General features: G+C 39.4%; 1 protein-coding gene across 5 annotated transcripts in view; it reads left to right on the top strand.

Annotated features, from left to right (window-relative positions):
• patj (PATJ crumbs cell polarity complex component) overlaps positions 1–20,948 on the top strand; it is a 155,741-nt gene that overhangs the window by 117,112 nt on the left and 17,681 nt on the right. For all 5 annotated transcript variants that reach the window (XM_067596050.1, XM_067596051.1, XM_067596047.1 and 2 more), the window contains 7 exons: positions 10,493–10,580; positions 12,025–12,117; positions 12,685–12,783; positions 13,743–13,808; positions 17,763–17,850; positions 19,405–19,511; positions 20,682–20,765. In XM_067596050.1, coding sequence (XP_067452151.1) covers positions 10,493–10,580; positions 12,025–12,117; positions 12,685–12,783; positions 13,743–13,808; positions 17,763–17,850; positions 19,405–19,511; positions 20,682–20,765 — 625 coding nt within the window. The remainder of the gene's footprint in view (positions 1–10,492; positions 10,581–12,024; positions 12,118–12,684; positions 12,784–13,742; positions 13,809–17,762; positions 17,851–19,404; positions 19,512–20,681; positions 20,766–20,948) is intronic.

Here is a 20,948-nt window from a genome sequence, read left to right as displayed (position 1 = left end):
TTGATCAGTTAACGTGATCCAGAGTTCAGTAAACAGCAGAAATCTAAAGTAAATCAATATGTTGCTGTGAGCAGCTTTGTCTTTAAAGCAGCAGCAGTTCTCCTCAGTGTTTCAGCTACTCGGCAGGTCGGTCGTTCCTGCATCTTGGAGAAGTTTCCACAGTTCTTCTTCTGCTGCTTCTGTCTCTTCATGTTAATCCCCGACTGACTCCATGATGTTGAGATCAGAGACTGGTCCTGTTAGAGTCTAACAGGTTAAAAAAAGATGGTCGGCCATGTTGCTGCAGGGTAGATGTGAACAGAACCATTAGTGTTTATATGATGCTTTTCAAAAAACAAGCATCTGGAGAAGTTTCACTCTGACCTTTGAAAGGGATTATTAAACCTGCTTTTATATCATAATTCAGACGAGTGTTGTGATATTTGAAGCTGTTTGTCTTTATTTGTTTCCTTCTTTAGTTCAATGATTATTTGAAACCAATAAGACTGCAGTTTATCACCAGGGTCCCTCACAGACGTCACGCCAGCAGGGTGACAGTTAATGTTTCTGTTGCCATGGCGAAGCACTCAGAGGCTCCTGCCCCGCCGACATCCCATTGCTCATTGCCGTGGCGACCTTTACCCAGAGATAAATCATTCAGCGGCGGCCCGTGGACACGACTTTAACGAGATTTTGTCACCCAGCTGAACACAGTGTCCTTCTGCTCCGACACGCTGGCCGGGATTCAATCAGAGCAGCCGCGAGGAGACAGAACACCGCGGCGCCGTCACGAGGGGAGAAAATTGTCTGGTGAACTCTGACCAAACACAAGAGTCCCTGCAGATGTCTGACACACAGGTGGATCATGGGAATAACCACATGAACAGATCTAATCAGACCTCCACCTCCACCTGAGGGACAGGACGAGTCCTCCTGACTCTCTCACAGCCCAACAAACAACAACACAACAAACAACAACACAACAAACAACAACACAACAAACAACAACACAACAACATGGAGGATCTTATCTTATACTTTCTTATGTAGTGATTGTATGTTTGGCTCAATTATTTTATTTTTACAACTTCTAGGGATGTGCAGAGAGCCCAGTATTTGTATTTGTATCTGTATCTGTTGAGGCAGCAAAATTATTTGTATTTGTATTTGAATAAAAGTGGAAAGAGGCTTAAAAATCCTCTTTTTGTTTTTATTACACTTTTAATTTTAGAAAATTAAAGTGTTACAATAAGTGTTCATGAAGCTTGTGTCAGTAGTTCAGCTCCCAACTCCAGGACTGATGTCCAAATAAGGAAATGTGCGTCATGTAGCAGGTGGATGTGACTCCCCTCACTGAGACCTGCTGATAGACGTCACAGCGGAGCAGAGGAGAGACACTGAGATAGTGATGTAACCGACCTGCATGCTGGTGTTTGACATGGTTTATTCTTCTTCCTGAAAACAAATAATTTTTAAAATATTTGTATGAAACAAATATTCATAAAAAAAAACCAAAAAACAAAAAAAAACACTATTTGCACTATTTGTGCTTTGCCGAATAATGTATTCGGGCACACCCCTAGCAACTTCTATTCTTATTTATTAACATACAGAACTGTGCAAAAGTTTTAGTCACTAGATGTTTTGATTCTTCTCCATAATGCAGCAGAGTCATAAAGATCTTCAGTCTCTGATCTCAACATCATGGAGTCAGTCGGGGATTAACATGAAGAGACAGAAGCAGCAGAAGAAGAACTGTGGAAACTTCTCCAAGATGCAGGAACGACCGACCTGCCGAGTAGCTGAAACACTGAGGAGAACTGCTGCTGCTTTAAAGACAAAGCTGCTCACAGCAACATATTGATTTACTTTAGATTTCTGCTGTTTACTGAACTCTGGATCACGTTAACTGATCAATAACAACTATTCATGAAAGCATCTTCACTTTACTTTTACTGCCTAAAACTTGTGCACAGTACTGTATATAAATGTATATAATAGAAGGTTTTCCTGAGATACTATTAGTTGAAAGAAAAGAGTCTTCATGCTTGCAAAAGTGAAATACTTCCATTAAAGCAGAAGTTAAATTCCACATTTGTTCACTGAAGGCCCAAATACACTGACGCACGTTTTGAGGTCCAGGAAAGAAAGATCAAGAGTGGTCAAAACACTGATCGTATAATAAAATCATTAGTTTAATGTGCAGTCGTCTTCACTTTGACACAATCTGGTGAAAACTTCTAATGTGTAAAAGTCAAAACTTTGAGACATGTGGGATCCATGAATGGATCAGTGTCTCTAACAGTTAGAGACACTGATCCATTCTGAGTTTTTCGTTGTAAAATTTAAGGATTTACCTTTTAAATGAGACAAGTGTTATGACTGTAATCAAAAGGGAGTCGATCCGCAACAACTCACACAAATATACGTCAGTCAACCACCAGAACCAGACCCGCAAACAGGCTGTAGTTGTAGTTTGTTGTGAAATGTGTGTTAGTTGATGGATGCAGCTAATATCTGCAGGATGTTTCTAGTCAGAAAGCGCCGTTGTGTTGTGTTGTTGTGTTGTTGTCTCTAACAGATGAGACGCCGTCGTCTTCATCGTCCGTCGGCTCTTCACTTCTTCTTGACGAACTTCTTGCGGCTGGCGTTGGGGTTGGCTCGTCTAATCAGTGCATTGGCTCGTCTAATCAGTGCATTGCGTATCCAATGCACTGATTAAACTATGCAGTATTTGTAGATCAAATCATTTGTTTGTGTTAGCGTTACTCTGCATTTCATAAGAGTTGTTTCACAATAGATTGTTTATACATCCTGAACAATAAAAGTACACTGTTCTGTTGACAGTCTTGGTGCATCTTCTCAGAGTGGAGACCTTCAATTGACGTTGCATACTAAAGTAAATTACTGATGCACAGCCTTTATTCTCCTGCACAAGAATGGCCTGAATTGTAACATTAAGATTCTCACTCGGATTTTAAAGACTGAATGTTTTTGTGTTTGTGTTGTTGTGTTGTTATGCAGGTCGTTTGTTGACGTTAGCGGGAGAGAGGCGACGCATTCGGGAACACACAACAACATTAGATTTTCCTTCACATAGAAATCAGTCAACAGGCTGTTACAGACCACCGAGAGAGTCTGTGTTACATTACTACTCGTTCACTCATTGGCAATAAAAATCATTAATACATTGCTTCATAAATTGCTTCACAGTTCTACATACGGAACCTTTAAAACATTATCAGTCATTAGTTCACATGATCCTTTAGTTTATATTAGTGGATGAAAAATGTCAAATATTTCATCACAGTTCTCGTTTCCACGGTTACTTTTTATTCTGTTTTAGTCTCATTTTTGTTCGTTTGTCATCATAGTTGTTTCTAAGAAGAAATAAATCATCAGGATGTTGTTTATTCTGTCAGAAACATTCATATTGTGGCAGTAATGAACCTTTGAAGGGTGAATGTTGAAGGAAACACCTGCTCAGACGGACGATGAGAAGATGACACAGTCTGTCCTGCACGACTGAAGCAGGAAGTAACAGACTGACCTATAAATCCAGTTTCCTGTCGGCTTCACCTTCACAGAGGAGACAGAAACACATTAACAGTAATTGGGAACGGGTCAGTTACTGGGCAGACGGGAACTGCTCATGAGGAGAGGAGGGACGGACGGAGGAAAGACGGAAAGACAAAGAATTTAATTTAGTTTTGTCTCGGTTAATTAGATTAAAGGGTCACTCCACGGATTTTACTGTTCCGACTCAGCCTGTGAAACAGCTCTGTGATGTTGTCCAGTCAGGTTTCCGTCCAAATGTGGCTCAAATTTTAACTGAATTTACAGAAAATCATCAAAAGAAAATGTTTGTTTCCATCCACTGCTGAGTATTAGCAGATAAACAGCAGGTGGCGCTAATTCTCCAGTCGACGCCATTAAACTGTTGAAGAAGAAGAGAAACAACGAGATGACATCGTTAAAAGAGCGACAGTCAAAGCTCAAACGATGGAAAACATGCTGGAAATATGACATTTCTGTTAGTTTCATGTAGTTTCACGTTTTCAGCTCTTCAGTGACGTTTAAGTCACATGATTCATGTCTGTTTACATTAGATTTTTATCGGCACAGCTACTTTTACACCTCAGTTATTAAAAGTATTTATGCTTTTTTCATATTTCTGGTGTTTCTACTCAAGTTATTTAAAGCACAAATCGAAAATGTGAATAAAACATGTGGATGGAAACAGACTTTGGATCTGGAGGAGATTTAAAGGATGTGGCTGTTTACCAGGCAGGGAGGCTTTGATTAAAGAGACTGTCCCGGTGCATTATGGGAAATGTAGGATCCAGGTGTAAAAAGTAGTATGAAGCCTGTTGATTGTCAGAAATTCAGGATATATCAGGATAAACTACTGGAGACGTATCATGTGGTTTTCAAGGGTCAAGATGTCACTGATGATGTCACTGATGATGTCACAGCACCGGTTGGGGCTGAAGACTACAAGTTGGAGAAGTAATGAAATCTGGAGGTGTGGAGTTAGAAAGAAGTGATGTTAGCAGGATACGTTAGCCGCTACTAGCATAACACACCACAGTCTGTCGAGTTGCATTGTGGGTAATGTAGGCAGCATGAATGTGTGGAATAAAAAAGACGATATCTCTGGTTCTGCTGCATCAACTTTTTATTCTTTAAAAAAAGAAAAGTGTCCTTCGTGAGTCTGCTGATGTTACAGGAGGGAGATGATGAATCTGTGGAGACTCTTCACACATAAAACTTCTTAAAGCTGTTTCACATCAGGTCTGAACTGAATTGTTGTGTTTAGTTTTTCTTTTTGCACATTTGTTCTGTAATGTTCGGAGCAGTGACGATGATCTTTACTTTAACTGATCTTGATGAGGAGATGAGAGGAGGAAGAGTTACAGAGACGCTAAATATTTGTCATATACGAGTTCGTGTCCTGTTCGTGTCACTCTCAGCAGAACTTACCAAAGAAAACAGATTCTTACCAAACAATAAGACATTAATAAGTTACGTCAATCCAAGAACTTTCTCACATGCAGGACGCTGAAGAAGCTGCTGCTCCTGATGAATACTCTTCATCTTTTTTATATTTTAATTGAGCTCTTTAAAGCCTGTTTTATAATAGATGTGATGTTAATAGATAGAAAGACGAGGAAATCTTCATCTAATCATTGATGCTTTCTCACAAGACATTTAATAAGACGGAGAGACTCTGAAGACCATCCATTAGATAATAATAATGATATTAATCAGGACAATCTTTAATAATTCTCTCTCATAGTGTTCAGTACATCATTTCCCTCCTGATCAGACTACAGATGCAGAACAATGTGTCAGTGAGCTGGAGATGATTTACCATCATCATCATCATCTCACTTCTGTCTTTATGAAATACTCAACAGTTTCTGAGCTCAGCGTTTGGTTGAACATGTTCTGAACAGGCACTTAATATCCAGTGACCCTGAACGCCTCCTGACAGCATCAACCTGCAGTTATCAGATGTTACAGGCTGAACTTCCTGCAGAAAGATGTTTGTTAATATTCTAGACATCACATGACTATAATGGTGTCATATTTTGTCATTAGAGGTTGCATTTGTTGGAGCGCTGCCCCTTTAAGAGACGTTCTGGTGTTTGTGTGTCGTTCCAGCTGGAAACAAGAGTTGTAAAGTCCGTGTTAAGGGTGCAACATTCCCACCAACTTCCAAGTCGTAATTATGAATATCAAGTAGAAATAGACGCCTCACATCGTTCATGGTGATTAAACCCACATGTTGCAACCAAAGAAGAAGAGCTGAGGGAAGATATCGCTGTTTATTATGTAGGAACTGATTATTTACATTAACAAACTTAGATACTTAATACATATTAAATAGGGCTGTTAATCAATTTAAAAAATTAACGAAATAATCACACAGTTTGCTGTGATTAATCAAGATTAATCGCTTTTTTTCTTCTTAATATTGAACAGGTAATAATGGATATCAAAATGTAAAATCACAGAATTAAGGAAGTATATTTAAATTCAAATACTATTATTTAATAGCATTTTTTTTAACCATAGACTGTATAAAAATATGGACGTAGTTACCGTGACGTCACTCGTTGGTTTCTGAAGAGCGGTTTTGAAGCTCAAAGTGAGCCGCTCCGGCCGTCGCCATCTTGGCAGTGCGTGACGCTGCCTAACTCCCAGCCAATCAAAAACGGGCAAAGAGGCGGGCCGAATGGCTGAAACAAGCCACCTAGCGGCTGGCGGACCTGTCACTCAAAGCAGCCATGTCCTTCATTATGCAGAACTTTACAGCTTAATAAAATTTAAACGGGTGAGTTATAAAAACATTCATCCCCCGTACAGTTGTCATGAAAAAACCGTTGTTTGTACCAGGCTGTAAACATGTTTATTTGTGCTGTAAAGTTGGTATTTTAACATGGAGGTCTATGGGGATTGACTCGCCTTCGGAGCCTCAAGTGTTCATTCAAGGAACTGCAGATTTTGGCTTCATTTTACAGCTCCAGAGGTTGCTGCTTGGTTTGAACACAGATTCTCTCCTGTGAAGGTCAATGACTGTCATCTTGAAAAGTATATTTCTTATATGCACTAACAGAAATGATTATAAAACCCAGATCTGTATGTTAAATGTGTCAGATATCCACTTGATATGACTAACTCAGACTGCTGAAGCTGAATAGAAGCTTCACACAGACTTTTATTGACTGTGTGGACACACTGTGGATTTTATCCTCCATCACTAACATTGAAAACACATTTGAAGGATCTTTTAATATCCAGTATGAACAGGAGGAATGATTACAGCGAGGAAAACCTCTTTCACTGTTCATATGGACACCTGACTGCTAGTTTAACACACACTAGGAACACTGGGAACACTGGGAACACTGGGAACATGTCCTTTAAATGTGTCTTCAGGTTTAGCAGTCAGAGCTTTGAGACAAAGCCTTCCTCCATCTTTTCATCTCCAGCTCCTGTGATGCTAATCTTGGAGCTCCAGATGGCTCTATTTAGAGCTTCAAATCAAACGAGAGGCTTCAGTCGGCTCCGCGGCGGTTTGAAGTGTCCTGATGGTTCATTCGTACCACATGTCGTCATGTAACAGATGTCCTCAGACTGCAGGTATCGCTCCCTCAGCTCCCTCCTCCTTCCTGTCCGTCACAACACTTCGGGGATGTGTTGTTGGTTTTCTGCTTCGTTAGCCGCAGGGCTCGTCATTGTTGTTGATGCTGATTTGTTGAATATAATTTCTCCCACAATCCCTCCTGAGCGAGACCCGGCGGAGCTGTTTCCAGCCGGCCAGCTGAGTCGTCTGGCTGATGTTGGACTGTTCACAGATTACTGAAATGTTCCCATCAGGAGCTTTTAGTGAGAGAGGAGACATGAAGGAAGCTGCAGCAGCCTGTGTCTCTAAATTCAACCATTTATTCAACTCACTCAAAGGTTCTGGGGGGGGGGGGGGGGGGGGGCTGCAATGCAACACGATGTCATCTGGCAGGAAGCTGTGTTGGCCAATCACATACATGCAAGAACACATTTGATACGCTAAAGTTTTATTGTTAGTTTACACTGAAATACTAAAATATTTTGCATCCATAGTTCAGTTTAAGAGATCGACACACAGATTAAACACACAGTTACACATATGACACTTTTCATAACACATCAAACAATCACACTGAATGTTCCTGGTGGATTACTTTTTATTGTGAACACTTTATTCAACCGTCGCCGTGACAACTTTACTGAGATGTAAAAACAAACAAACTGTGAGCTGCAGGCAGTAACAGTTCCCACAAAGATTTTAAACAAAAAACAGATATTCATAGTTTTTACAGCCTTTGGAGGAAAATCGAATCGAATCGATGTCCTGTTTGACCTCCTTTGTGAAGCTTTTTACTTGTAAATTTGCTTTTATGAATATGAAATTTAGCCAATAAAATTAAAATATTTGTAATATATAGCTGATAATTCAATTTATCTTCTAGTATTCCAAACAGTACATGTTTCCAAAATAATATAAAATATTCAAACCGGCTCCAATGAAACCAGCGGGTGACATCACACCTCGCTACGGCCATCTTTATATACAGTGTGTGTTTTTAACGCAGGGCTGTGTGATGATAAACATGTTTTTTGTCAACGTGTACAGGCAGACAGTCAATCATTGCTCACTACTGTCTTGCAGACTTGACAGTGTTTACCTGCAGGATTAATCAGAGCTCAGTCATCCTCACCGACACCAGAATATCTTCCTCGTGAACGTCTGCCGGAGACACTTGGAGGAGGTTTCTACACTGTTGATGTTGAGATCTGTAGAGGTGACATCATAGTGATTTCCCGCCAGCTGTTCTCACATGTATATTTGCAGTGTGTGTGTTCATGGTGATGAAGGAACATGTCACTCAGTGCAGCAGTGTGGCTCATTAACATGTTTTAATAGGTTTTAGACAACAGAGGCACAGAGGAAAGATGCATCAGGCTTGGATACACACACAGTACTTGTAAAAATGCAAAATGCATCATCATGGTCGTCACTGACAACATGCACACTGTAGTAGAGAAGCTGCAGATGATCCGTTAAATTAGATCAGGTTCATTAGTGTGTTGAGCCCTGCAGGAAGTCAGTGTGGCTGCAGCAGCGATGCAGCAGCTGTGTGTTGTGTTATTGCAGCTGTACTGCAGTGCTGCTGCTGCTGCTGCTGCTGCTGCTGCAGGCTGCAGCTCTGCTACAGCTCCGTCTCACCGGCACACCGAGGATAATGAAACACCGAGCCGACATGTGTTCAGTGTTTAGGCTGCTGTCGGTGTGTGTGTGTGTGTGTGTGTGTGTGTGTGTGTGTGTGTGTGTGTGTGTGAGGGCTCAGGTGGTGAAGCTCTGCAGCATTAATAATAAACTCCATCAGCTGAGGAGATTAAAATGTCATTTTTTTTGTTTCTTCTTTGCTCTTTTCATGTTGCAGCCAAAACAAATCTCTCTCTTTCTGTCTGCAGGTGTTTTTCCTTCCACTTCTTTTTAATTTGCATTTTCAATTTATGCAAAAAAAAAAAACCCTGACTGGAAACAGAAAACAGTGAAAGAGAAAAAAGTAGTTATGTGGATAAACAGACTGTAACCTTCCTCACATCAACACATGAAACTAACATGAAATGTCATATTTCCATCACGTTGACTGTCGCTGTTTTAATGACGTCATCTCGGATGGAAACTTCACTTCTGTCTCTGCTGAACAGAACCAGCTGGTCTTTTGACTTGTGTTGACATATTTACAGTATCCCCCATAATCCTTTATGACTATTCTTTAGGTTTTACACTGTTTGTTTATGGAGGAATAAACATTTACAATCCCACTTTATTATAGTCCAGTGTTACCTAAAACAGGAGCTGATTCAATGAAAGTTACTGAATGTGAAAGATGCAACAACATTTTTGAAAGCTGATTTTTGTGTTTTTGAATAAATATGGGTCAAATTTACCCCCGAACACCTTCTATGTATAAAACTGTGCACAAAAATAAAGAAAAAGCTTAAATATTGTTGCCTATACTGGGTCACTCTGGGTAAAGTGTATGTGAGAGTGAAGAAGTGTGTCTGTATTCAGAGCTGGATGACATATTGAATTATTAGATTAATTTGAATTTTTGTTTTTGCACAAAGTGTAAAATGTCTAATTTTTGAAAATTCCAGTTATTACAACATTGACAACATGACAGTGATTAGTTGCCCCACATGTTCACCATCAGGGCTGCAACTAAAGATTATTTTCATTATCAATTAATCTATCGATTATTTGATTAATCGATTAGTTGTTTGAACCATAAAATGTCAGAAAATGGTGAAAAATGTGTTTCAGTGTTTTAGTGTTTCCCAAAGACCAAGACGACGTCTTCACATGTTTTATTTTGTCCACAACACAAAGATCTTCAGTTTACTGTCACAGCGACTAAAGAAACCAGAAAAAATTCACATTTAAGATGCTGGAATCAGAGAATTTGGACATTTTTCTGCTTAAAAAATGACTCATAATGATTAATTGATTATCAAAATAATTGCAGATTAATGTAACAGTTGGCAGCTAATCGATTGATCAACTAATCGCTGCAGTTTACAGGACTGTGCTGATTGCAGGTGGTTCTCTGTCTCTGGTTGGGAGAGCTGAAGCTCTACCTGCAGGGAGCTAACGCTAGCAGACGCTAGCTAGCAGCAGTCTCATCGTCTGCTACTGACAGTCTGTAGCTGTGTGGCATAACGGCTCCTTTATTATTCACAGGATGTCCTGAAAAATATGATGTTTAATTCTATATGTTGCAATAAAAAAAAGTATTAAATTGTAAATTGAAGTTTGACCACTGAGCCCCGTCTGTCATTTTCTTTTCTGTCTCGTTTCATTAATTTTTGTGTAAAATGATGAGTTTATATGGACACTTATAAATATGAGCCATAAGAGTTTTATTTGAATTTCTCTGTGTGTCTGTTCTGTCTGTAGAAATGAAGATGCTATAAACCAGATGGCTGTCCCCCCCTTCCCGACCCCCCCTCCTCCTCCTCCTGCCCTCAGCCCCGTCAGTCCGGAGGTAACAACACACACATTTACACACACACCATATCTATCTATCTATCTATCTATCTATCTATCTATCTATCTATCTATCTATCTATCTATATCTATCTATATATATAGATATAGATATAGATATAGATATAAACAGATATATATATATATACAGATATATAGATATAGATATATATATAGATTTATATACACCAGTGGTTCTCAGCTTTAAGTCAGGTTGAAACGTTTCTCAGCTTGTCATTTAATCAAATTTAATATTTGTTATGAGCAGCAATTATTGCCAAATAGTGGACCTACAACTAAAACACTGCAGAGCTCCTTTGAAATGTATTTTTTTAACCTCAAACATAAATGAATAAGTAACATAAGTAATATTCTTTAAGAATAAACATAAATATATAAAATGAAAATCAGCATCATCTGCATTACCTTTGGAACAAGTATAACTATTAAAAGTAATACTTTAAAAAACCTAATCAGTGCCTGCCAGCATCATTATTACCCAGAGGAGAGACTTCAGCGGTGGAACATCTGTGCCTGCTGATTCGCTGCTAATTAACAACCCAGATATAACGAGTAGAAACTCATAAACTAAATCAACTTCACACTTCTTTCACTTCTTTCAGTGACACTTTATTTTTCAGGTCCTTCCTGGAGGTATTTGCAGGTATTTAACAGTTGATTTTTAGGACATTTTACAGAAAGGTGGTGCACGATGGTACAAATTACATGAGGAAACTGAAAAAAGTGTGAAGTTGGTTTAGTAGTTAAATGCTGATTTGTTATATTTGGGTTCATATTGGTAATTTGCAAAAACTCTGACTTTTAACTCTTTAACTGACAGAAAATACTCTCAATACTCTCAGCTACATATTAGCATGTTAGGTTGTTTATTTAAAAACTCACATTTCCTACAATACTTTCAAAGAAATGACCAAAGAATTAACAGTTACACAGCAGCTACTTTCAGGAAAATTATAATGAAAAAAAGACCTAATATACTAACATGTATTTTGACACACAAAACTTCTCACTGAAAGTATTTACTGTCAGTTAAAGAATCATCAAGAGTCTAATTTATGTAAGTTATCATCTCCGTATGAACCCAGATGTAATGAGCCTGTACTACTAAACCAACTTTACACCTTCTTCTTTATTATAATTTGTACCAAACTGCAGCAACGTCCCTGTAAAATGTCTAAAAATAAAGTCAAATGACTCAGAACATTTCCAGGACATTAGTATAAAACTGAAGTACCAGTAAAATAAAGTGTTATACTTCTTATCTTCCAGCCTGCAACCAAACGTTTACTGTCAGTTTTAATAAATGGAAATATTTTGACAGAAGAAAGTTTACATCCAGTTTGGATAAAAGACACATGAATGCAGGCGTGACGCCCAGAGAGACGTCTGTCGTCTGACCTGTTATGTTCTCCGTGTGTCAGTCTGTGCCTGCAGCGCCGCTCGCCGTCTCCGCCCTCACAGACGGACCTCGTCCTCCCGACAGTCTGACGCTCCACCCGTCCTCAGACACGCCGGTCAGTCCCAACCTGCTGTCACCTCGCTGGTGTTTCAGGTTTTACCAAAAAGGATTAATCACCATGAATTAAATTAAAGTTTTAAAATAGCAATAAAGTTCAGTTTATTCTAATTATTTTATGATGTTCCCTCATATTTGTTAGATTATGTCTTGATCGTAGAATAAAGTGATGGAAAGTGACTGAGAACATTTACTGTGCTGAAGTACAGTTTTGAGGTACTTGTACTTCACTTGAGTATTTCCATGTGATGCTACTTTCTACATTTCAGAGGGAAATATTGTACTTTCTACTCCACTACATTTATTCGACAGCTTTAGTTACTTTTCAGATGAAGATTTGACACAATGGATAATATAACAAGCTTTTAAAATACAACACATTGTTAAAGATGAAACCAGTGGTTTCCAACCTTTTTGGCTTTTGACGTCTTACAAAAAGCAGTGTGTAGTCGGGGTCACATTTCACATGTCTATGAGTTGTTAACCGCTTTCATGCAGGACTTTTACCTGTAATGGAGTATTTTTATATTGTTATACTGGTACTTATAAAGGATCTGTTGAACAGGACGAGATGAGTGATGAAGCTGAACAGAACAACAGGAACAGAAGCAGCAACAGCAGCAGCGCCCCCAAGAGTCTGAGAGACACCGACACCTCCAGGAAGGTACTGAAGCCTTTTTTAAACTTTATCTGTTCAGCACTTTAAAAAACCAGAGTTACAAAGTACTTTAGTCGTGTCAGTTTTATTTATATAGCGCCAGAAGTTATTTCAGGGCGTCTAGACTGTACTCTTTACTTTACAGCAAAATGAAGACAAAGACAGTTATCACATTAGGATTGTTTCTGTAGCTTCTTTTAAACTGCTTTATCGAGAAGACGTCATAGCAACGTCTGCATCGCAGCTGCCAGAGACTGATGTGCGTCTCTTTCCCAGCTGCGCTACTGTACGCGCTCTACGAACCGGCTCACGTCTCAGAAAATGTCAGTTGTCATGTCATGGACAGTCGATTTAAAATTAACTTTTAATCGTACGTTTAATTTGTTACAGACTTTTTCCTCACGTTCAGGCTGTATGTTGAGATGATGATACTCTGTGTTTTAATGCAGCTGAATTCAAGATATAGTTGTTGTCATTTACACATTGTTCTGTTTCTGTTGTTAGATGTTGGAAGTCGTGTGAAATTTGATCATGTTTTCCTGAGATCCTTGTTTTTATTACATTTTCTCTGTATGAAGTTCTTTCAATGTTTCGTTTTTTTCTCTGTTTGCTATCTAGCACCTGTATTTTATGGTACTATATTGTATTTTGTGAAGCACCTTCTGAAAAACTCTGGTTTTGAAAGTCTCTATAGAAATAAAGGTTATTATTATCATTATTACTATATTTATATAGTAATCATCAGTCAGTTTGAAGTTTAAAACAGTCCCTTGTTTTGTCAGCGGGTGATAAATGAGACCTCAGAGTGTTTGTTCCAAATATCCCAGAAACCTGCTTCTGCTGACTGAATCAGGACATCATGGACGCTTCCCCTTGACCCAGTCTGCTCTGTGTGTGTGTGTGTGTGTGTGTGTGTGTGTGTGTGTGTGTGTGTGTGTGTGTGTGTGTGTGTGTGTGTGTTGCAGAGGCTGAAAGGTACAGAGTCTCCAGAAAATGAGCTTCAGGCTGTCGGGGTCCCGCCGGAGCAGCAGGTAATGACAAATTTAGATCATCATACAAATAATGTGAGTTAACATCATCAACACTTCCTGTTTTGTTACAATGATTCCAGCTGAACCTGCTTTTCACCAGAGGTTCTGTATTTATTTGGACGTGTACCTGAGCCTTAAAAAATCCATTTTATTTATTATTTATTGAAACATTCAAACCAACATGGATCTGTAGAAAAACAAAGGAAATGGGATCAAATTTTAAAACTGTAACAAGGTTTTATACACGGTTCATTTCAGAGCTCCAGTTGTAATTGTCTTCATCAACAGTAGCTGGTTTCCATCCTAATGAAGCACAAATCCCTCAGTCTTCCAGGATTTCACTGAGTTTTCTTTGTGATTATTGTGACCAAAAATGCTCGATTTTGCAGCGGCTTTTCTCAAAAATTGCAACACAATTAATGCATTTTTTTTAAAAACTACTAATGAAGAGTCATGTGTCATCACTTCCTTGGATAAAAAGCATCCTGCATATCAAAGAAACAACTACATTTCAGTGCTAATGTTTGAATTTATTTTCTGAACATGAGATTTGTTTCTGTCCAGTGAAGATTTCCGCTTATGGTCGACCACAATGTTACAAGGAGCACAAAACTGTTCCCCTCCACTGTTGTGCAAAACATTTGGGAATTGTTTTGCTTGTCTATGGCGCCATTTTTGTTGGCAGGTGAGATTTGTCCGTCTTCCAACCACCACACCAAACGCCACGATTGGTCCAAATCACAAGCAGTCTGTTGATTTGGACATTTCATGTGGAAAAGTTTCAGTAATTTAGCAGCATTGCAAATATTGCAGAGATTTCTTGAATTTGCATTAATTATTGCGATTGCAGTTTCCTGGAAGGAGCGGGAGTCTTCCTGTACGTCATCATTTGTTCACTAAATCTTTTTAATTTTGCTTTTATCAATACATCAACGTGTACACCACATGAAAGTGTAAAAACCTTTTTTGTGATATTCCGACTTTTTTCGAATTTCCAGCGTTTCCACTCATGTTTTTATGCGCTAATTGAAAAAGCGCATAAACAAGGTGGATGGAAACACATCCACTGAGAGAAACCATCCTCCAGACTGCACTCAGTTCTGTCTTTTTTCTTTTTCTGAAAATACTTCCTGTAACATTTACATCCAGATAGAAATTAACAGCCACTGACACTTGTCTTTTCTTTTGAACACAATCTTTTATTGAATTTTCAAGAACAGAATGTGATACAAAACACAAATGACAGCAGAGAAAGATTATAACAGATCGCAAAAGGAATGAAAAGAAAAGCATGGCATGTAGACATACACATTACATTGTACAGAAATCTCAGAGCTTGGATTCATTACAAGGATCAGGGAGCACACAACTAATACAAAGGAGTAAAAAACCCCGGAGAGAGCAGTAAGCGTTCCCAGGAGCGCCGGAAACGATGCCAGGCCACAGTACAACGCTCCCTGCATACTGTTCTGCTGTGCTGTTTGGGTAGTTTAGAAGTAGAGCCCACAGCTTATTAAAAAAACCTCTCATTCCCCTTCAAGACTGAGCTGTACTGGCAAAACTTTAAAGAATTCTCCATAGCACTGGTAACAGTGGGAGGTCTGGGCTTAATACGCTGAGATAAAATGCATCTTCTTTTCGCTGGACTTCTCATAGAGAGAGAGAGAGCCCTTCGCCTGAAAGACTCAACAGAAACAAACCTGGATTCAACTGTATTTACTTATTAAAAATAGAGTTAAGTTCCTGTGAGACTCTTTCCCAGAAATTAAATATCTATCATGCTTCTTTCTTGCACTTGACACAGTGGAGAGAAATCCCCAGACAGGAAGTTGTAAGGGATTGATGTGAGTTCTGCTACCTGAAGGATCCTGGACCGACTCTGTTTTCCCCACTGACTGTATATAAATTTGGATGTCATGACAGCTCCCAAAAAGTGAAGCCAAAACATCTGGATCGCCCCCCGGTGGCTAGCTGCTGTACAGGTCATAAGCCCCGTCCCCTCCATGTTAGCGGTTGACCAAATTAAAAAAATCCAAGTACACATCAAGTAAATTTTTCCCAAAGACGGTTTCTGTCATTTTAGGTTGTTCTTATCACGCTGATGTTTGTTCAAGTGCTCATTTTTCTGATAAATTTGTTTTTAATCCCTTAACATCCACCTTTTTTTTAATAGAATTTTCGCCTATTTGGCGAACTGTGATGCCATGATGACCCTAACCCCTAACCCCAACCCTAACCCTAACCCTAACCCTAACCCTAACCCCAACCCTACCCTAACCCTAACCCTACCCTAACCCTAACCCTAACCCTCTAACCCTAACCCTAACCCTAACCCCAACCCTAACCCTAACCCTAACCCTAACCCCAACCCTAACCCTAACCCTAACCCTAACCCCAACCCTACCCTAACCCTAACCCTAACCCTCTAACCCTAACCCTAACCCTACCCTACCCTAACCCTAACCCTAACCATTACCCTAACCCTCTAACCCTAACCCTAACCATTACCCTAACCCTCTAACCCTAACCCTAACCCTACCCTACCCTAACCCTAACCCTAACCATTACCCTAACCCTCTAACCCTAACCCTAACCCTAACCATTACCCTAACCCTCTAATCCTAACCATTACCCTAACCCTAACTCTCTAACCCTAATCCTACCCTACCCTAACCATTACCCTAACCCTAACCCTCTAACCCTAACCCTAACCATTACCCTAACCCTAACCATTACCCTAACCCGAACCCGAACCCCCTAACCCTAACCATTACCCTAACCCTAACCCTCTAACCCTAACCCTACCCTACCCTAACCCTAACCATTACCCTAACCCTAACCCCCTAATCCTAACCCCCTAACCCTACCCTTACCCTAACTCCTAACCCTAACCCAACCCCCCTAACCCTAACCCCCTAACCCTAACACCCTAACCCTAACCCCCTAACCCTAACCCTAACCCTCACCCTTCATTTGACAAGTGACATCTTCTAGTTTCTGGAAATGTGTTTGTTTAGCATGAGGCTAAAACACAAACAAAACTACATCAGTTCAAATAAGGCTCAAAAAAGTGTTTTTGGTCCTCGTCTATAATGAGTCATATTTGAATAACAATAATTAGGACATGCTTTATGTCAGAACTATGCAGAACACCATAAACCTTCTACATCTTTTCAGCCTGTATAAATTCCAGACCTCTAGGACTAACCTTATGGGAGCTAGTTTTTAGTTTGTGGTGTCACTGGAGTCCCTGAACCTCTCCAGTCATCTCCAATTAGCCAAATTGTGCCAATTGCTTTGACTCATTACTGTGTGATGCTATCGGTGGATGTTAAAGGGTTAATTAGTAATCTGATGATGTTAAAAGGAGATGTGACGTCATGATTGACAGCTGTGACAGCCGCTCTCAAACCTCTCAGACTCTCATCCAAATGATGTCACACAAGCAAGATGGCCGCTCCTGGAAAGGAGACATTTTGGCTTCACTTTTGCATAGTGGCAGGAAGTGGAGACATGTCATCCATATTTATATACAGTCAATGATCAGAACCTCTCCAGACTCATCCCCCGGTCTCTCACAGACGCCTTTAATCCTCTCAGTGTTGAGGGACTGTACTCATCCGTAAAAGTAAGATATGAAATTCCTGCTACATAAAAAAGTCATTCAGTCAGCCAGAAAAAGCAAAACAATAAATAAAAAAAACAGTAAAGATAAAAATGTACAACTGAAAAACATGAAACCCTGAAGTGTTCAATACAATGTTCATTACAAATAAAACAGAACACTGGTTCATATTTAAACCCTGCAAAATGCAGACGAAGCATCAAACAATCAGTTTGTCTCCTTCAGTTCTTTTCTTTCTTTCTGATGTTTATCTGATGTCTGAGCTGATTGATCACTGATCTGACCGTGTGTGTGTGTGTGTGTGTGTGTGTGTGTGTGTGTGTGTGCAGTCCTGCAGGTCTTACAGCAGCTCCAGTAAACAGACCACAGCAGCGTCTCCTCCTCTTATCAGCCCCGACCTGCCGACCGCCAACAGAGGTACAAACACAGACAGATAATATTCCCATTTCCTCCTGTGGAGTAGCTCAAGGTTCAGACTTTGGTCTTTTATTATTTTCTATTTATATGTTACCTCTGGGTCAAACCTTTCAGAAGTAACACATCCATTTTATGATCTATTTCTCTTTTGACTCCAACAACACAACTGGTCAAAACACAATCCTGTCTTACAGATATTTGAACTGTCTCTCTTCAGTTAAACTCAGATAAATCAGCAGCTGTTGTCATAGGTCCAAATCCCTTCAGTGAGCACTTTCCCCCCTCACTCAAAACCCAGAACAGAAATCTGTGTGTTATCTTCGACAACAGGAATGTCAAAGCTGTCATTCGTGCTTTCATTACATCCAGTTTAGATGTAACTCGCTGTGTTCCTGTCTCAGCCAAAACAACCAGAATGCTGCAGCAAGACGACTCACAACATCCAATACATGATGCCTATTTTAGCATCCCTACACTGGTTATTTGTATCTTTTTAGAATTGATTTAAAAAAAATGTAATGATTTCTTTTAAAGCAGGTTTGACATACTGACCTCCTACGAGTCTGAATGCAGCCTGAGATCCTCCAGCAGAGGTCTGTTAGTTAGTAATTCCTCAGTTAAGGCTAAAAACCAGAGGATATCGACCCTTTAGAGTCTGGAACGACCTGCTGGAGGAGATCAGGCTCACTCCGTTTCCTCTTTTAGATCTGTTATGTGGAGCGGAGTAAAGGCAGGAGACTGCATTTGGGTCCACCTGAGCAAAGCTGAAGAATAACTTCTTTATTTAGGCTCGAGTGCAGGCAGAGCAAAATGTACAGAACAAAAGCAGAGCAGAACAATCCAACAGCACTTAACTGGAAACCAGGACTTAAATACAAACAGGAGATGAGGTGCAGATGGAACAGCAGAACAGGAAAGGAGCTGATTGGCTGGGAGGACACTGGGAGGGCAGGACTGAAGAGACTGATGCAGGGCACACGCTAACATTTTAATCCTTCAAACATACAAGTGTAACAACAAAAATCTGACAGACTGATACTGTCGAATCATTTTAGCGTGTTAGATATTTACAGAACATCCAACTACAGATTCCCCTTTGATCTATCCATGAATATCAATAGAGAACAGATCAATAAAAACAAAGGGCATCTATGTTAAAGTGTCTGTTCTTCTACTCAGTCCAGACTTCACACCACAGGGAAGGAAGATGATGTTCTCTGGTGGATAAAACAGCTAATCTCTCTTAAAAACACACCTCTTTAGAATTTCTCTCTCTTGAATCAGTTATTCTTTTTGTCTTTTAATGGTTCATACCTCACTTATTATTACAGTATCAATTCTACCTATATAAAATATTTATCTGGTAATTTTGCCTGTTTTTATGTCTTTGTAAAACACTTTGTAACTTGTTTTTGATAAGTGCTATATAAATAAAGTTATTATTATTATTATTATTATTATTATTATTATTATTATTATTATTAATAAAGTCTTTATAACCTGATAATCCTGCATTAGTCTAATAATGAATCTTCTAACTCTTCTTCTCTGCAGACCCGTCGTGCTGCGCCGTGGTTCCCGGTCAGGAGACGGTGTTGGAGATCTGTAAAGGTCGATCAGGACTGGGACTCAGTATAGTGGGAGGACGAGACACACAGCTGGTAACACACGTTCTCAGACATGACTCACTAATTGACTGACTGACTGACTGATTGATTGATTGATTGGTTTACTTGTGTATTTGAGTGTTGTGCTTACAAAATGCTAGACCCCAACAACAACCAGGATGGTCACATGACAAATCATAATATATACAAATATATATTACTATGTATTTTTACCTTCAGACAACACTCAACACTCAAACATTTCTCTTCAGAAATACCTTTTTATCTTTTTATCAGGGTAGTTATGAGGTAGCAGGTGTGAACTTTCTCTCTGTGAGCTTCATCAGCAGCTCTTTGTCTTGTTTATGCTGATTAATGCTTCATAAAACAGCAGCTCAGAGACAATTCAGCAGAAACATACAACAAGCAGCTGGAAGAGCTGAGATAACCTGAATCATTTCTCTATAAATATGTTTTCATTCGCTGTTTTTTTTATGCATATTTTCAATATTGCATCAGAAAACCTGAATGGAAATGCCGGAAAAAAACAAAACTGAATGATTTTATTCTTGTCTGAGGTGTAACAGGATAAAAATCAGATGTAAACAGACTGAGTGAATAAATGATGACATCATGAATCATGTGACTGAAGAGCTGAAAACATCAGATCTGTGTGGAGTGATGATGAGGAGGCTGTAACCTTCCTCACATCGATACATGAAACTAACAGAAATGTCATATTTCCATCATGTTTTCCATCGTTTGAGCTTTGACTGCCACTGTTTTAATGAGGTCATCTCGTTGTTTCTCTTCTTCTGCAGCAGTTTAACTGACTGGAGAATTAGCGCCACCTGCTGTTTATCTGCTAATATTCACACAGCAGTGGATGGAAACAAACATTTTCTTTCAATGATTTTCTATAAATTCAGTAAAAATGAGCCACATTTAGATGGAAACCTGACTGGACAACATCACAGAGCTGTTTCACAGGCTGAATTGGAACAGTAAACAGTAAAATCCGTGGAGTGACCCTTTAATCTAATTAACCGAGACAAAACTTAATTAAATTCTTTGTCTTTCCGTCTTTCCTCTGTACATGAAATGTCATATTTCCATCATGTTTTCCATCATTTGAGCTTCGATTGCTGCTTTTGATTTTTCTAGAAATTGAATTAAAATTTGAGCAACATTTGGACGGAAACTTGACGTTTGTGTCTCCTCCAGGACGCCATCGTGATCCATGAGGTTTATGAAGAAGGAGCTGCAGCCAGAGACGGACGCCTGTGGGCAGGAGATCAGATACTGGAGGTACTCACATACAGTACTGTTAATACTTTTACTACAACTGTTACTACTGTTACTGCTACAGCTGCTAACGCTGTAGTTACTGTGACTAGTTGAAGCTAAAAAACTCTGATAACGATATACAGGAATCTGTGTTGTCACTACAGCCCATCTGTAAACCAAGCTAATCCTGTACAAGCAGTTATA

Source organism: Thunnus thynnus, chromosome 8 (genome assembly GCF_963924715.1).
Source record: "Thunnus thynnus chromosome 8, fThuThy2.1, whole genome shotgun sequence".
Taxonomy (NCBI): Eukaryota; Metazoa; Chordata; class Actinopteri; order Scombriformes; family Scombridae; genus Thunnus; species Thunnus thynnus.
This window is presented reverse-complemented; position numbering and strand designations above follow the sequence as displayed.